Consider the following 17,155-nt stretch of genomic DNA (forward strand, 5'->3'; position numbering starts at 1 on the left):
AGCTCCTTCTCTTTGTACTCTTGGAGTACAAGGAGTGGATTTGAGACTTGACAAGGCACCAACAAATCATTGTTCATCTATACAGTGTCTCTGCCATCCACAACAACGAACGGCACCTCTCTCCATGGCATCTGTCTTCTGTTATTCTTTTGCTCTGGTACCCCTTCAGTACTCTCTCATCTGTCACTTTTTCTTCTCTCACCCCTTTCTTCTGTCTCCTTTTTGGCTTTGGTTGTCTTTCCACCCGGCTGTGTTAAGAAAGGAATGAACTTTTGAGACAATGTGGGGATAAGACAACCTCTTTGGTGGCTGGAAATGAACACACAACATAATGCTGAGGCTGTTGTCTTGCCTGAATTAAGACAACCCCTCTGGTGCTGGTGCTGGTATCACAGTAAAAGGTTTAGTGGGAGGAAAGAGTTAATTAACTTGACCTCAGTGCTTCATTAGGACTCTTTTTATTGATTATCTTTTACTTGTTTCATTCATTAGACTGTGGCCATGCTGGGGCACCGCCTTGTAGAACTTTTGGTTGAATGAATTGCCACCAGTACTTTTTTTTAAGCCTGGTACTTATTCTATTAGTGACTTTTGCCAAACTGCTAAGTTACAGAGACATAAACAAACTAACACTGGTTGTCAAATATGGTGGGGTTCAAACACACACACACACACGACATGTTTCTTTCAGTTTCTGTCAACCAAATCTACACACAAGGCTTTTTGGTTGGTCCAAGACTAGTAGAAGTCACTTGCCTAAGGTTCCAAGTAGTGATATGGTAAAGTTAACATTAGCAGCATTGGGATGGAGAATGTAAGATCTGTAAATAATTACCACAAAGAATTTTGTTTGTCATTCTGTTGATCAATATTTGGACCACTCCCATTGTAATATTAAGGATAGGCGGCAAGCTTTTACTGTCTTTAATATTTATTTCTTTATTACCCACTGGGGGCTAAACATAGAGGGGACAAATAAGGACAGACAAAGGGATTGTTGATTTACATCAACCCCAGTGCATAACTAATACTTATTTAATCAACCCCGAAAGGATGAAAGGCGAAGTTGACCTCGGTGGAATTTGAACTCAGAACGTAAAGACAGACGAAATACTACTTAGCATTTTGCCTGGCATGATAACACTTCTGCCTGCTTGCCACCTTTAGGATAACAAATATTTTCTACTCTAGGCACAGAGCCCAAAATTTTGGGGGAAGGGGCCAGTCGATTAGACCGACTCCAGTACACAAATGGTACTTAATTTATCAACTCCAAAAGGATGCAAGGCAAAGTCGACCTCAGTGGAATTTGAACTCAGAACATAAAGTCAGACAAAATACCGGTGTGCTAATGTTTCTGCCAGCTCACCGCCTATCGTTAATCATCATCATCATCATCATTTAACGTCCGTTTTCCGCGCTAGCACGGGTTGGACGGTTCGACCAGGGTCTGGGAAGCCAGGGGCTGCACTAGGCTCCAGACTGATCTGGCAGAGTTTCTACAGCTGGATGCCCTTCCTAACGCCAACCACTCCGCGAGTGTAGTGGGTGCTTTTTACGTGCCACCTGCACAGGTGCCAGGGGGGGGGTCCGGCATTGGCCACGATCGGTTGGAGCTTTTACTGTGCCACCGGCACGGAAGCCAGCCAAGGCGGCACTGGCAACGGCCACGTTCGGATGGTGCTTTTTATGTGCCACCGGCACAGAAGCCAGTCGGGACGGCGCTGGCATCGGATTGATTTCAAATTTTTGGCATGAGACCTTCAGTGTTTGGAGAGGGGTCAGTTGATTGCATTGACCTCAGTGCTCAACTGGTACTTATTTGACTGTGAAATCAATGAAATGCCACCAAATATTTTTCCCAGAATCCTGCCAGCTCGCCGCCTTCACCACCCTTAATCTTGGTTCCAAGGGAGTAAGTCGATTAGATCAACCCCAGGATTAGACTGGTACTTATTTCATTGACCCCGAAAGGATGAAAGACAGTTGACCTTGGTAGCATTTGAACCTAGAATGTAAATTCGGATGAAATGCTGCTGAGCATTTTCCCCAGCATAGGCAAAAGAAGCTTGCTGCCTTCACTATCTTTAACTGATCCCAAAGTGGCGAGCTAGCAGAATCTTTACCACTCTGGAAAAAAAAATTAAAATAACCAAATGCTTAGTGGCATTTCCTTTGACTGCATGTTCTGAGTTTAAATGATACTAAGGTCGACTTTGCCTTTCATCCTTTCGGGGGCCAATAAATTAAGAACCAGTTAAAACTGGGGTCAGTATAATCGACTTTATCCTTCCCTTGAAATTGCTGGCCTTGTGCTGGAATTTGAAACCAATATTAAAATGGATCCCGGTTGAAATTTTCAACCATGGCTTTTCTAAATTATTTACATTTGACATATATTTGTCCTCATCTTTGTTGTTAACACAACATTTCGGCTGATATACACTCCAGCCTTCATCAGGTGTCTTGGCGAAATTTCGAACTTGGTTTCTTATTCCGAAGGTATTTTTTGTTGTTGTTGTTATTATTATTATTATTATTATTATTATTCAGCTCATATAATGTACATAATTCCTCATCTCTTAAATATAGAACTGCATGGCTTTTCTGTTGTTCAATCAACTGAACTTTTTATTCTTTGAATTACCATTTAAGTGGCTGAGAATTCCACAGAAAATTTTTGCCTTTAACTTCATTCTCAATCAGGCAGTATGTGACGATGCTCAACTATTGAATTACTACCACAATTCATCTGATGGGCTTCCATACAGTTTCTGTTCACCCGGCTTGATGCAATTGGAAAAGACCCTCAAAAGTAGTGGGTGATGGGAAGAGCATCCAGCTAAAGAATTTATGCTAAAACTGTAATAAACAAGCATAACGAAATCTCTGACTTGTTTAAGAGGCAGAGGTGGGGACGGTGGTGGTGAGTAATTTCAGGGTGTTAATGTATTATCCTGACCCTTCAGTCTTACACCAGTATTGGAAAAGGAGTAGAAAATATGAGGTTTGTCTGGTCTTGCTATAGAACTCTTTGTCATTTCTGTTAACATTTCACAGCACGATGAAGTCAGATAAATTACTCTGGTTGTTGATTACTCTCAGCCAGTGTGGCTTTGGTAAACCTACACTCACACACACATGTGTGTGAGTGAGAAAAATTTATATATATATATTAATTTGTTGTGTATGTATATGCATGTGTATGTATATATATATATATGTATGTGTTTTTTTTTCTTGTAGTTTTATTGTGCAGATGGCGAATACAGTTCCACAGCTACCATTATACTTCAGACACCAGAGGAAATGGTCAAGAGTTTGTTTCATGAAGAGACTAGTAAGTACTTAACAGGATTGTTAAAGTGTGACTGAGGACAACATTCTCTTGTGTGTTTCAAGTGTCCGGTCCTATAGGCTTTTGTATTTACCATCTTTATGAATGTGTTTTTCAAGTGTTCATCTCTGTCAGCCTCGTATTAGTGGATTTGCTGTTCAACTCCCAGTTTATCTCTAATTGCACATGTCACACTAATCAGTAAAATCCCATTTTTTTAAAGGTGTCTGTGTGTATGTGTATGTGTGTATATATATATATGAATAAATGTACTTATAATGTAAGTATGTATATATATATATATGAATAAATGTACGTATAATGTATGTGTATATATATATATACGAATAAATGTACGTATAATGTGTATAGATATATCTGAATAAATGTATGTATAATGTATTTATGTATATATATATGTATATATATATATATATATATGTTGTTGTATTTAGGAACGGTCATTTTACCAGTTTAGCCAATAAATACATAAACGTATATATATATATATATATATAAATGTATGTATAATGTATTTATGTATATATATATATATGAATAAATGTATGTATAATGTATTTATGCATATGTATATACGTGTGTGTGTGTGAGTGAATGTATGTGTGTGCATGTACATTTGTTCCAGCTCTTTATGTGCTCTATTCAAATTGTGCTCTGGTCGACTTTGTCTTTCATTCTTCCAGGGTCAACAAAATGAAGTGCTTAGGTAGATTTAATGGACCGGTCCCACCCTGCCAATTTTTGGGAAATTATTATTCCAACCTTGTGGTCCTCAGTTCCATCTCCCTTAGTGGTACATTGCCTAAGTGTCTTCTACTATAGCCTTGGACTGACCAAAATCTTGTGGGTGAATTTGGTAGACGGAATCTGAAAGAAGCCTATAATCTGTGTGTGTGTATTATCCAAAATGTATAGTATTAAATATCTATCACAGCTGGTTTTACCAATCAGTTTTGCATAAAGAATACAATGGAGTGTTAGATAACAAACTAATTATATAACTTCACACTCATCAGAGTTAGCCACTGTATTCTTTACGCAAAACCAATTGGTAAGACCAGCCGTGATGGATATTCAATACTATATATTTTGAATGATATAAACCACTCTACTGACAGATATACGAGTGCATCTTTTCTCTGACTTATGGTCTCTTAGATGACTCATTTATATATATATAAACAAATTATGAGTCATAGGTTATGCAACCATCTAAGGGATAAATGTATCCGTAGGGGCTACTGGGGTATTACCTCCCTATGTATAGGCCTTGGAATGAGGTTAACAGTAGTTGGAAACTTAAATGGTAAACTGTAGTTTAATATATTCTGATAAGAGAAGAAATGGAGCAACAATTAACAATCAGAAGTTGATCATTGGTATTAAATGGTCATAGTTTAATTGTAGTTAAAACATTTTCAGCTGTTTCAGTTTGTTATTTTTAAGGTAAATTTGCATTTATCTCGTCCCATGTAACAAGCAAACATAGTCAGAATGATTTCTTCTCTTATCTGAATATATATTATATATATATATATATATATATATAATATATATATATATATATATATATATAGGCACAGGAGTGGCTGTGTGGTTAGTAGCTTGCTTACCAACCACATGGTTCCAGGTTCAGTCCCACTGTGTGGAACCTTGGGCAAGTGTCTTCTACTATAGCCTCAGCCCAACCAAAGCCTTGTGAGTGGATTTAGGAGACGGAAACTGGAAGAAGCTCATCGTGTGTGTATATATATATATATATATAGTGTGTGTGTGTGTGTATATATGTTTGTGTGTCTGTGTTTGTCCCTCCAATATTGCTTGACAACCGATGCTGGTGTGTTTATGTCCCCATAACTTCACGCTTTGGCAAAAGAGACCAAGTACTAGACTTACAAAGATTTGCTCAACTAAAGGTAGTGCTCCAGCATGGCCACAGTCAAATGACTGTGTATTCCCCACCACTGCTTCACATTCAGTGTTGGTTTGTTTATGTCCCCATAATTTTGCATTTCAATAAAAGGACAGTTAACAGCATAAGTACCAGGGCTTAAAAGACAAAATAGGTATTTGGGTTGATTTCTTTGACTAAGCCTGCCAAGACAGTGCCCCTCTGTATGGCTGCAGTCCAATGATTGAAGCAAGTCAAAAGATAAAAGATAATAAAGTTTAAAAGATCTTTTTTCCACGTTCTGTTTCTCTTTTGAGTTAAGTTGGAACCAATTGCTGACATAAGTTTAGTTTATTGATCTCGGTATGTAACAAGTATTTAGTTTATTGATTCTGGAAGGATAAAAGATGAAGCTGATTGATTCTGCCGACCCACCAGCCTATGGAAGGTGACAGTATTTGGAGACAATAGTCTTGTTTAACCCTACAGCATATTAAACCAGCCACATCCAGCCTAAATATTCTACCCGTTTTATGTTCAAACTGGCCAGATCCAGTCTCTCACACCTACCCTACAATATCATTCTAAAAATAAACATCATTGAAATCTTGAAGTTACAATATAATGCATGATTATATTTGAGAGAGGAATCTGATTGCTGAAGGGTTAACTGAAACCATGTTCTTTGTTTTTCATTGCAGCATCTTTCAAAAGGGAAACTTTACTATTTATATGTCTATGTTACTTCATAATGTCATTGTGGACGTATGGTCTTCTTATCCCGAGTGGTCTGTTCATTCCCTGTTTCCTAATTGGTGGAGCTTGGGGAAGGCTTGTTGGCCTTTTCATGCGATATATTTTCCCAGATATGGTACGTAGTGCAATGCAGAATTTCTTAATATTGTATCTTTATTTACATTAAATTAAATTAAATTATTTTCTTTTGTTTTGTTTGATATTGAAAAAAAAAAAAGTTTTGTTTTAGCTAATAAGAGAGAAAATATTCATTTCACTCAGAAATATTTATTTCAGATTTTGGCACAAAGCCAACAATTTTGGGAGAGGGGATAAGTTAATTACATTGACCCCCCACCCCTTCAGTGTTCAACTGGTATTCATTTTTATCAACCCTTAACCCTTTCGTTACCAACCCGGCTGAAACCAGCTCTTGCTCTGCAGTACAAATGTCTTGTTTTCGTAAGTGCTGAATTAAAATCTTCCACCAAACCTTAGTCTCAATTTATGTTCCTAACACTAGCTAAATGATAGCTAAGTTATTTTACTAAATTCTTTGTTATATTTAGAATTAATTGAAAGAAACAGAGTATCTCAAAATAAATATGGTAACGAAAGGGTTAGAGGATGAAAAGCAAAATTGATCTTGGTGGAATTTGAACTCAGCATATGAAGACTGATGAAGTGCTGCCAAGCATTTTGCCCAGCATGCAAATGGTTCTGTCAGCTTGCTGCCTTATTTCAATTGGAAATATTAACACACACAATGTAAAACCTAATGAATCTTGCATGTCTTTGCTAAATGGATATCAAACAGCAATTAATTTAAGACCATCTCAGGTCTGCGTGTGTAGGGTGGTGAAGGCCTAATGATAACTGAAGCAGGCTTGGGCAAAGAATGATTGAGAATGGAATGGCTAAATTGCATTTTACAATTTTTACTTGGACGCTTGACTGGCGTCCGTACTGGTGACACATAACAGCACCAACTGATCGTGGCCGTTTGCCAGCCTCCTCTGGCCCGGTGGCACGTAAAAAGCACCCACTACACTCATGAAGTAGTTGGTGTTAGGTAGGGCATCCAGCTGTAGAAACTCTGTCAGCTCAGACTGGAGTCTGGTGTAGCCTCCTGGCTTCCCAGACCTAGGTCGAACCGTCCAACCCATGCCAACAGGGAAAACGGATGTTAAACGATGATGATGATGAATTGTGCTTAATAAAGTGTCTGCCAAATAAACAGCTTTTCAGGAAATCTGTATCGCTTGTGCTAATTAAGGGAAAATGCATTTATCACTGCAAATGATGATGGTGATGCTACTATGAATCTTGGCAATTAATGAAATATGGTAATCCCTCGGCTATCACAAGTGTTATGTTCCAAAACCTCGTACGATTGGTGAAAATCTGCAAAGTAGAAACAGTACTGTACTGTATATTTATTTTAATTATTTTTATAATTTCTATATATTTATTTTATTATAAATGCAAAACAACAGCACGAAGGAATTGATGTAGGCTTAAATAATGAGCCGCAATAGGTGAACTGTAATATGGCGAGGAATTAATGTATATTGTATCTATGAAAATAATTCAATATATAAGATTACATACAGTTCTATATTTAAGAGATGAGGAATTATGTACATTATTTACATTTGATGGATATTTGTCCTCGTCTTGTTTGTTGTTAACAGTGTTTCAGCTGATATACCCCAGCCTTCATCAGGTGTCTTGGGGAAATTTCGAACCTGGGTTCTCATTCCTAAGGTATTTTTCGATGTTGTTGTTGTTGTTGTTATTATTCAGGTTACTGCCTGGAATCAAACTCGGAATCTTGAGGTTAGTAGTAGTCCGCGCCCTTAACCACTATGCTATATGCCTGTGGGCAATAATGGGCATATGGTATACTGGTTAAGAGTGCAGGCTACTAACCCCAAGATTCTGAGTTTGATTCCAGGCAGTGATCTGAATAATAACAGCAACAACATTGAAAAATACCTTAGGAATGAGAACCCAAGTTCAAAATTTCCCCAAGACACCTGATAAAGGCTGGAGGGTGTATCAGCTAAAACGTTGTGTTAACAACAAACAAGATGAGGACAAATATCTGTCAAATGTAAATAATGTAAATAAAATCACTAAATACTTTAATTTCTAAAGAGTTCAAAATCTTATTTTTCTTTCTGGCTTCACTCAATTATTTATGGATTTTGTGATGCATTCACTGTTTTGATGATATTTAAACAGAGACTTTTAAGACTAACAAGAAATGGCACCTAGTTATTAGTTAGGTATGCTGAAAACATAAAAACATTTTAAAATAAATGTTATCATCATCAGCAATGATGTCCACTTACCATTCTGGCCTGGGTTGGAGGCTTTCACATGGAGCCTGCAAGGCCAGGAGCCACACAAGGTTCTACTATCTGTTTTGGGATTGTTTCTACAGCTGGATGCCCTTCCTAATGCCAACCACTTTACAGAGTGTATTGGGTGCTTTTTATGTGACACCAGCATCAACAGGGTCACCAAATATCTTCAAAGACAAAAACCTTTCAAATGTGAGGGGTGAGTAGTATTGACGGGGTGGTGCTTTATGCTATTTGAGCAGTTTAAGATATAGAGGGGACAGATAGATGTCTTGCTGTAGGGTAGATACATGGATACTCTAGTTAGAAAATGTAAAAAATGGGAAAATAACTGATTCTGAATTACTACTGATGTTATTTTTATGTCTGATTTGTATGTGAAATATTTCAAATTAACTGTAGCTGCAGGAGTGGCTGTGTGGTAAGTAGCTTGCTTACCAACCACATAGTTCCAGGTTCAGTCCCACTGCGTAGCACCTTGGGCAAGTGTCTTCTACTATAGCCTCGGGTCAACCAAAGCCTTCTGAGTAGATTTGGTAGGTGGAAACTGAAAGAAGCCCATATCGTGTGTGTGTATATATATATATATATATATGAGTGGTTGGCGTTAGGAAGGGCATCCAGCTGTAGAAACATTGCCAGATAAGACCGGAGCCTGGTGCAGCCTTCTGGCTTCCCAGATCCTCGGTCGAACCGTCCAACCCATGCTAGCATGGAGAACGGACGTTAAACGATGATGATGATGATGATATATATATAATGAATATTTTAGGTTCATTGAAATATGTTTATCACATATTTCAACTGCTAAAAGGCAAATACACTGCAGTTACTGTGGAGAAAGAATCTCTCTTATGGTAATACAATTTCATTAACTTCATTCAGAGTTGCCTCTCTTAGGTACATTTAAAAAAAACTCGATGTCTGAGATTTCTAATAGATGGCGACACTGAACAAACTGGGTGTTTTCACACCTTTTTACTATAAGAGCCAGTCAGCGGGTGGGTACTGGCATCGGCTACATTCGGATGGTGCTTTTTACGTGTCACCAGTCAGGGCCAGGAGGCTGGCGTTGATCACGTTTGGATAGTGCTTTTTACATGCCACCAACACAGGGGCCATTTAGCGGGTACTAGCATTGGCCACATTCAGATGGTGCTTTTTATGTGCCACTGGCATGGGAGCCACTCGGGGCACTGGCCACAGCTACGATATTGGTTTTACTTGACTCAACAGGTCTTCTCAAGCATATATCGACAACGCATCAGGGGTATTCTTAACAGGGCCAGACATGCCTGGCTGTGATCTCACTTTAGTTGTCGGTTCTTCTCAATCACAGCATATTTCATTGACTTGATATCAATAATGAGATATAACCCCTGACCCCATGATCTTTAGACCAACCAGACAGATCCCTGTCAGCTTAGCTAGTTGTTGCTCCACAGACTTCATATTATCAATTTAACACTAGGAAGGGCATCCAGCTGTAGAAACTCTGCCAGATCAAGATTGAAGCCTGGTGCAGCCATCTGGTTCACCAGCCCTCAGTCAAAATCGTCCAACCCATGCGAGCATGGAAAGCGGATGTTAAGCGATGATGATGATGGGTTTGCTCGAAAACTTCTATTATTGACTTTTCTCTTTAAATTTCAGAAACTTGCAGATCCAGGAAAATATGCCTTGATTGGTGCTGCAGCTATGCTTGGTAAGAATTGGTTCTTTCCATTCTGCTTCTTGTTATTGTTAAAGATTCTGTGCACTGTTTGTATTAATATGTTGTGATTAGAAAATAAGTATCAATCATACATGCGCATGGGAGTGGCTGTGTGGTAAGTAGCTTGCTTACCAACCACATGGTTCTGGGTTCAGTCCCTCTGCATGGTACCTTGGGCAAATGTCTTCTACCATCGCCTCGGGCCAACAATAGCCTTGTGAGTGGATTTGGTTGATGGAAACTGAAAGAAGCCCGTCGTATATATGTATGTGTGTATATATGTTTGTGTGTCTGTGTTTGTCCCCCCAACATTGCTTGACAACTGATGCTGTGTGTTTATATCCCCTGTAACTTAGCAGTTCGGCATAAGAGACTGATATAATAAGTACTAGGCTTACAAAGAATAAGTCCTGGGGTCAATTTGCTCAGCTAAAAGTGGTGCTCCAGCATGGCCACAGTCAAATGACTGAAACAAGTAAAAGAGTAATCCATTTGTGAGTTAAAATTAAGACTAAGCACAACAAGTGTTCCATTGAAGACATTCTCTCCAAGAAAACCCAAACGAGAAAATGGATGTGGAATGGAAAGTCTGGAGATGTACAGCACGTATATTAGAGTATCTCTTTATTCTTTTACATGTTTCAGTCATTTGACTGCAGCCATGCTGGAGCACTACCTTTAGTCGAACAAATCGACCCCAGGATTTATTCTTTGTAAGCCTAGTACTTATTCTATCGGTCTCTTTAGCCGAACTGCTAGGTTGCGGGGATGTAAACACACCAACATCGGTTGTCAAGCGATGGCAGGTGGGGGACAAACACAGACACACACACATAAGCGTATATGTGTGTGTGTGTGTGTATATATATTTAGGGCTAAACCACTAGGTGGATAACCATACGCTAGAAGATCACATATGATCTAACTACAAAGAAAGGATATTCTCCAGAGAAAATTCATTATTTAAATATATATATATATAAATATGACAGGCTTTTTTCAGTTTCCGTCTCCCAGGTCCACTCACAAGGCTTTGGTTGGCCTTATGCTATCGTAGAAGACACTTGGCCAGGGTACCATGCAGCAGGACTGAACCTGGAACCTTGTGGCTTAGAAGCAAGCTTCTTGCCACATGGCCATGCCTCTTCAATATTTTTCTATGTATAAGGTGGTGAGCTGGTAGAATCGATACTCCCAGAAAAAATGCCTAGCAGCATTTCTTATATTGTAAGTTCAAATGCCCCTGGGGACATTAATACATATAATACATGTCCCTGTCATTCTTGCAGGGTTGATAAAATAGATACCAGTTGAACACTGGGGGTTGATGTTATCAACTTACCTGTGAAATTGCTGGCCTGGTACCAAAATTTGAAACCAATATTTCTCTATGTAAGATAGTTGATCAGGAATGGTTAGCTTTTCTTATTTTTGTTACATGGCATTCTGTAAAGTGATAGTACTGCTGTTATCAGTTGATTGGATGGAAACTAGTTGATTGAGGCTGTCCATGGTTTACAGTCAACCAGTTAGGCCTTGTGGGGTCCCCATAGCCTAGACATTTCACTCTGCTCAGCTCAAAAGATCTAACACTAGAACTACAATGAGTGGCTGAGCTTAATGCTGTAAACAAAGCAGATTTAAAATGTGTTAAGCAACTAAATTTTTTATAACAAAAAAAATAATGTAAAGTATACTAGCCATCTCAATATGGCTAACCACTAAGGGTGGGTGTTACTGTCGCTTTTAGCCCCAGGAGATCATCGTCTCCAGCTGGCTTTAGACACACTTTCTGTGCCCTTATGATAAAAAAATAACGTTACATGGTTATTTATTTTATAATAAAACATCTCATAAATTATAAAACGTAAAAAACACAGTGTACACTCTGTGAAATGGTTGGCATCAGGAAGGGCATCCAGCCATAGAAACCGTGCCAAAACAGACAACTGCAGTCTGGAGTAGCCCTCCAGTTTGCCAGTGCTTGTCAAACTGTCCAATCCATGCAAACATGGATATTAAATGGTGATGATGATCTTTTATATGCAAGTATGGTAAATGCAATGTAAAGTGGTGATAAAAAAACTACATTGTAAAAAAAAAAATAATTTAAAACGAATCTTCTTTCTTTTGTATTAAAAACAGGTGGTGTTGTTCGTATGACTATAAGTCTCACTGTCATCATAATTGAAGCCACAGCCAACATCTCGTACGGTCTTCCTATTATGTTGACTATCATCATGGCAAAATGGGTAGGGGACTGCTTTAACGAGGTAAGGACATATTTTTTTCCCACCACTTCTATTTGGTAAAACTTGGCAAATGGTGTAAATCAGAGGTTCTCATTTTTGCAGTTTGTTTTTTGACATTTGTCTTGTTGACTTTTTGTAATACATATAATCAATCACACATACCCAATGTATGTGTTTAGCTTGTTCACCCATAGACTGCGTAGTAGAACAGTGGGGATGACTCCCTCAAAGCAGTGGGTGTTAAAACACCTGAATGTTATAGACAGGTGAAACAACTCACCCCTAATCCCATTCAGTAGTGATGGATAATTTTTGCAGCTTATTAACATCACATACCTGAATCACATACAAGCCAGGTGCAAACTGAATTGCTAGTTCGTGATTGTATACAAATAGTGGAAGAACCTATTTCATCCTCTAGCACCCAAAAAGCACTGGTGCTCGTACCTTGGGAAAAACATTGATGATGGTGCCATGTGACAGATGCTGTCATGTGACATACACTGGTGATGGTGCCATGTGACAGGCGCTGGTGATGGTGCCACGTAAAAAGCACTGGTGCTGATGCCACATGAAAAGCACCCATGTTGGTGCCACATGAAAAGCACCCATGTTGGTGCCACATGAAAAGAACCCCATGTTGGTGTCACATGAAAAGCACCCATGTTGGTACCACATGAAAACACCTATGTTGGTGCCATGTGAAAAACACTGGTGTTGGTACCACATAAAAAGCACCCATTACACTCTTGGAGTGGTTGGCATTAGGAAGGGCTTTCAGATGTAGAAACCATGCCAAAAAGACAATGAAATGTAGTGTGGATCCTGTCAAACCATCCAACCCATGCCAGCATAGAAAGCAGACGTTAAATGATGAACAAAATCCATAGAGTAAGATGCTTGGACAACTCCATCACCATCCAACACTTCACACAAAACGCAAACAACACCAAAAAAAAAAACACTGACACAATTCAAATTGTAAACACTTTACATAACAAACTGATGAAGCAAAAAAAAATCACAAATAAATCCGATTATATGATGTGTATAAACGCTACTCTTTACCATTGTCAAAAGACCATGGTACACACACCTGAGGAACATGGCAGGGGTACTGGGTGGTGAAGTAGAAATTGTTATAAATTGTTGAAAACCTGAAGGAAAATCATAAAAGTGTTGTTACTCTTGTTTCTGGAAAATGTTATTTAATTTAATTTTCTGCTGGAATAATATTCTAAATTTATTTGGAATGCTATTGTTTATTTAATTTCTTTTTTCACCTATATTTATTTCTTTTATCTTTTTTTTTTTTCCTTCTTTTTCCTACACAGGGTATCTATGATATTCACATACATCTTGGAGGAGTTCCATTGCTTGGATGGCAGCCATCTGATCTTGCATCTTCATTGAATGCCAAGTAAGTTAAATATAATGGCAGGCTTGCTCTTTCCTTAATTCTCTCTCCCTCTCTCTTTCCCTTAATTCTCTCTCCCTCTTTCCCCCAATTCTCTCTCTTTTCCTTAATTCTCTCTCCTTCTCTCATGCTGCATTCAGTAGTGTGTCCATAAACTTTATAATCAATATTTATGAATATGATAAACAAAAGTGTTTGAAGGGGGAGAAGTGAGTCAGAACAGTTTTAGACTCACTGCTTCTTAACTTTATTATTCTTTGCTTCATTCTAAGTTCAGATCCCATTAACCCTTTCGTTACTATATTTCTGACCAAAATACACCCCTCATGAGTTTCAAGTAAATTCTAAAATAATCATGAATCTAGGCTTGTTTCATTAAATAACTGTAACTTTTTTACTTAACATATTAATGTGATATTTGGAACATAATTAAAGAAAGGGTTCTTAATCAATTCTATTGCATAACTTTTGTCTCAAAGTGACTTTAATTACAGGTAAATCCAGGTAAATTGAGCAAAAGGTAAAAATATTAAAATTTTGTTTAAACATCACTATAGAAAATGAATCATCAGCTAATATTCAAATGGGTATGCAACAAAATTTTGATAAAGAAGAATTGTGCACGTCACTATATCATCAGTTGAATTTAATGCACAACAGGTGTACCATAAAGGTGGAATAAAGTGAAATACTGGAATCCACCGTAAGTTTGACCGAACTAAAGAAATCGGTCAAAAAATAATATACAGCCCTGGTTATGGTATGGAAGTGATAAATTCCAGACCACATCGTTCCCTAGGCCATGCTGACTAACATTATTTTCCCTGTATAAAAACTAAATCCACGCAGTACCCAGTATTTGCTTCACAAATTTTCCGAAATTTGAACCCCCATTTTGTGTTTGTTTACGTTCTGCGTAAGTTTGTTTCCGCATTGATCGCTTCAAACAATAACTTCCAACCCACATCATACCCTAAGCCATGCTGACTAACATTAGTTTCCCTGTATAAAAACTAAATCCACAACAATACCCAGTATTTGCTTCACAAATTTTCCAATTTGGAATCAATGCTTGATAACATGAAACTCCTATCCATTTTCAAAGTTGAAGAAAAATCGATGCCGAAAAAAATGTGGAAAAAAATCTCCCAAAATTCAGGGAATTAAAATTACACGTCGATCGTTGTACAAAACTGTCGATGAACTGTTTACGAAGCATAATCACGTGTTTTCACGAATGTACTAAAGAGATTTGCTCTGATATTCTCATTTAAATATGAATAGGTAAATTCGGGGGGGTTTGATCACATTAACCAAAATTTTTTTCGGGCGGCTTTGGGCGGTTTGGTAACAAAAGGGTTAAAGACTTTGCTTTTCATTTCTCAAAAGTCAAGAAAACTATACAAGCCTCGTTCTCCCTTACAAGTATTTCCTTGCATTTCAGTAACAAAGCATCAAAATAGAATGCAAGTATCAGAAGAGATTTATGAAGTATCATAGGTATTAAAAAATGTTTGTAGTGTATAGTTATGGTTCTCCTACTTCTGAGTTCAAATCCCATCGGAGCTAATTGTTGTTGGCATCCTTTTTGTCTCAGGAGACAATGCAGTTGCGCAGTACATTTCATGTCCTAATACATCTCCTGCTGTGGCTGTGTAGTCCTATCCTGGACAAACACTCCCTCTGACAGGTGCCGCAAATGTAGCGAAGACTTTGCCTGGCTGGTTGTAATGTCATAGCTTCTTGTTGACGTTTTTTCTTGTCTTTCCATTTCTCCTCTCTCCCTCTGTCGCTCCTTTGTGTTTCCTCTTTTACGGTACATCGCCAATCTCCATGGTTGTTGGCAACTGCTTCCCAGTTGCTAATATTGATGCCGCAAGCCTTCATGTCCCTTTTGCAAACATCCTTGTATAATAAAAAGTTAATTATACTTTTGTATTTATAAACATTGAAACCAGAATATATTCAAACTTTAATTTGACCCCTACACATTCTTGTTTTTTACTTTGGTTTTAACTGTAACCAACTTTTCATTCAACTAACACCTTACTTAGGCAATCAACTCATCAACAAACTTGGTCGATGCTACCTTCAGTTCTGTTAATGCAAATTATATTACTCCTATAAAACCTGCCAGTGCTATGTAAGAAGCACCCAGTTCCCTCTGTAAAGTGGTTGGCATTAGGAAAGGCATCAAGCCATAGAAACCAAGCCAAAACGGATGACTGGAGCCTGGTGCAGCCCTTTGGCTTGCCAGTTGCTGTCGAACTATCTAACCCAGGGGTTCCCAATTGAGGTCCACAGAAGCTTTAACCCTTTCGTTACCAAACCGCCCAAAGCCGCCCGAAAAAAATTTTGGTTTATGAAACCAAACCGCCCAAAGCCGCCCGAATTTACCTATTCATATTTAACTGAGAATATCAGAGCAAATCTCTTCAGTACATTTGTGAAAACACGTATTACACTTCGTAAACAGTTCAACTACAGTTTTGTACAATAATCGAAGTGTAATTTTAATTCCGTGAATTTTGGGAGATTTTTTTCCGAAATTTGTTCCTATTGTGTTTTCAAAATTTGTAATTCTGACAAAAAATGGATACGAATTTCATTATATCAAGCAGCGAATCAGAATTCGAAGGATTTTCTACTGAAGACCTTCATAAATCTAACTCTATGACTGAAAAAAAAAAGCACATGGTATTTGATAATGAATTTGATGTTTCATTTTCCGAAAGTGAAAACAGTGAATCTGAGATCTCCGATAGCGATAAAGAAAACGAATTGGCACCTGAATGGAGTGAAAATTTAAAAACTGTTTCTTTCGGTGATTTTTCTGCAGGAACTGGACCAAGCCACAGACTTTCCCAGAAGGGTAAAGCCTTAGGCTATTTCTATTTACTTTTTCGAATGAGCCTATTTGAAATCATTACAGCGAAAACGAACCGTTACGCTAAACGTAAACAAAACGAAAGAAACGATAGTTTGTTGTTTCCCACAACCTTAAATGAAATTAAGGCCTATTTTGCCATAAATATTATTATGGGTATCAGAAAGTTACCCAGAATAACAAATTCTATCGTAAAATTTTGTTGTATACCCAATTGAATATTAGCTAATATTTTCTATAGCGATGTTTGAACAAAATTTTAATAATTTTATATTTTGTGGAATTTACCTGTATCTACCTGCAAATAGAGTCACTTTGTGACAAAAATTATAGTATAGAATTGGTTGAGAATATTTCATTAAATTATCTTCCAAAAATCAGATTAATATATCGATAAATAAAAAAGTTATAGTTGTTTAATGAAACCAGACTAAATTTATGATAACGTTAGAAATTAATTGAAACACATAAGGGGTGTAATTTGGTCAGAAATATAGTAACGAAAGGGTTAAGGGGGTCGACGAGTAAAAAA

General features: G+C 37.8%; 1 protein-coding gene across 2 annotated transcripts in view; it reads left to right on the forward strand.

The window, feature by feature from the left end:
* Positions 1-17,155, forward strand: part of LOC115232332 (H(+)/Cl(-) exchange transporter 7) — an 89,497-nt gene that overhangs the window by 47,940 nt on the left and 24,402 nt on the right. For both annotated transcript variants that reach the window (XM_029802160.2, XM_029802161.2), the window contains exons 14-18: positions 3,247-3,340; positions 5,951-6,120; positions 10,007-10,058; positions 12,213-12,340; positions 13,654-13,739. In XM_029802160.2, coding sequence (XP_029658020.1) covers positions 3,247-3,340; positions 5,951-6,120; positions 10,007-10,058; positions 12,213-12,340; positions 13,654-13,739 — 530 coding nt within the window. The remainder of the gene's footprint in view (positions 1-3,246; positions 3,341-5,950; positions 6,121-10,006; positions 10,059-12,212; positions 12,341-13,653; positions 13,740-17,155) is intronic.

The sequence above is a fragment of the Octopus sinensis genome, linkage group LG2 (genome assembly GCF_006345805.1).
Source record: "Octopus sinensis linkage group LG2, ASM634580v1, whole genome shotgun sequence".
In the NCBI taxonomy this organism is placed as follows: Eukaryota; Metazoa; Mollusca; class Cephalopoda; order Octopoda; family Octopodidae; genus Octopus; species Octopus sinensis.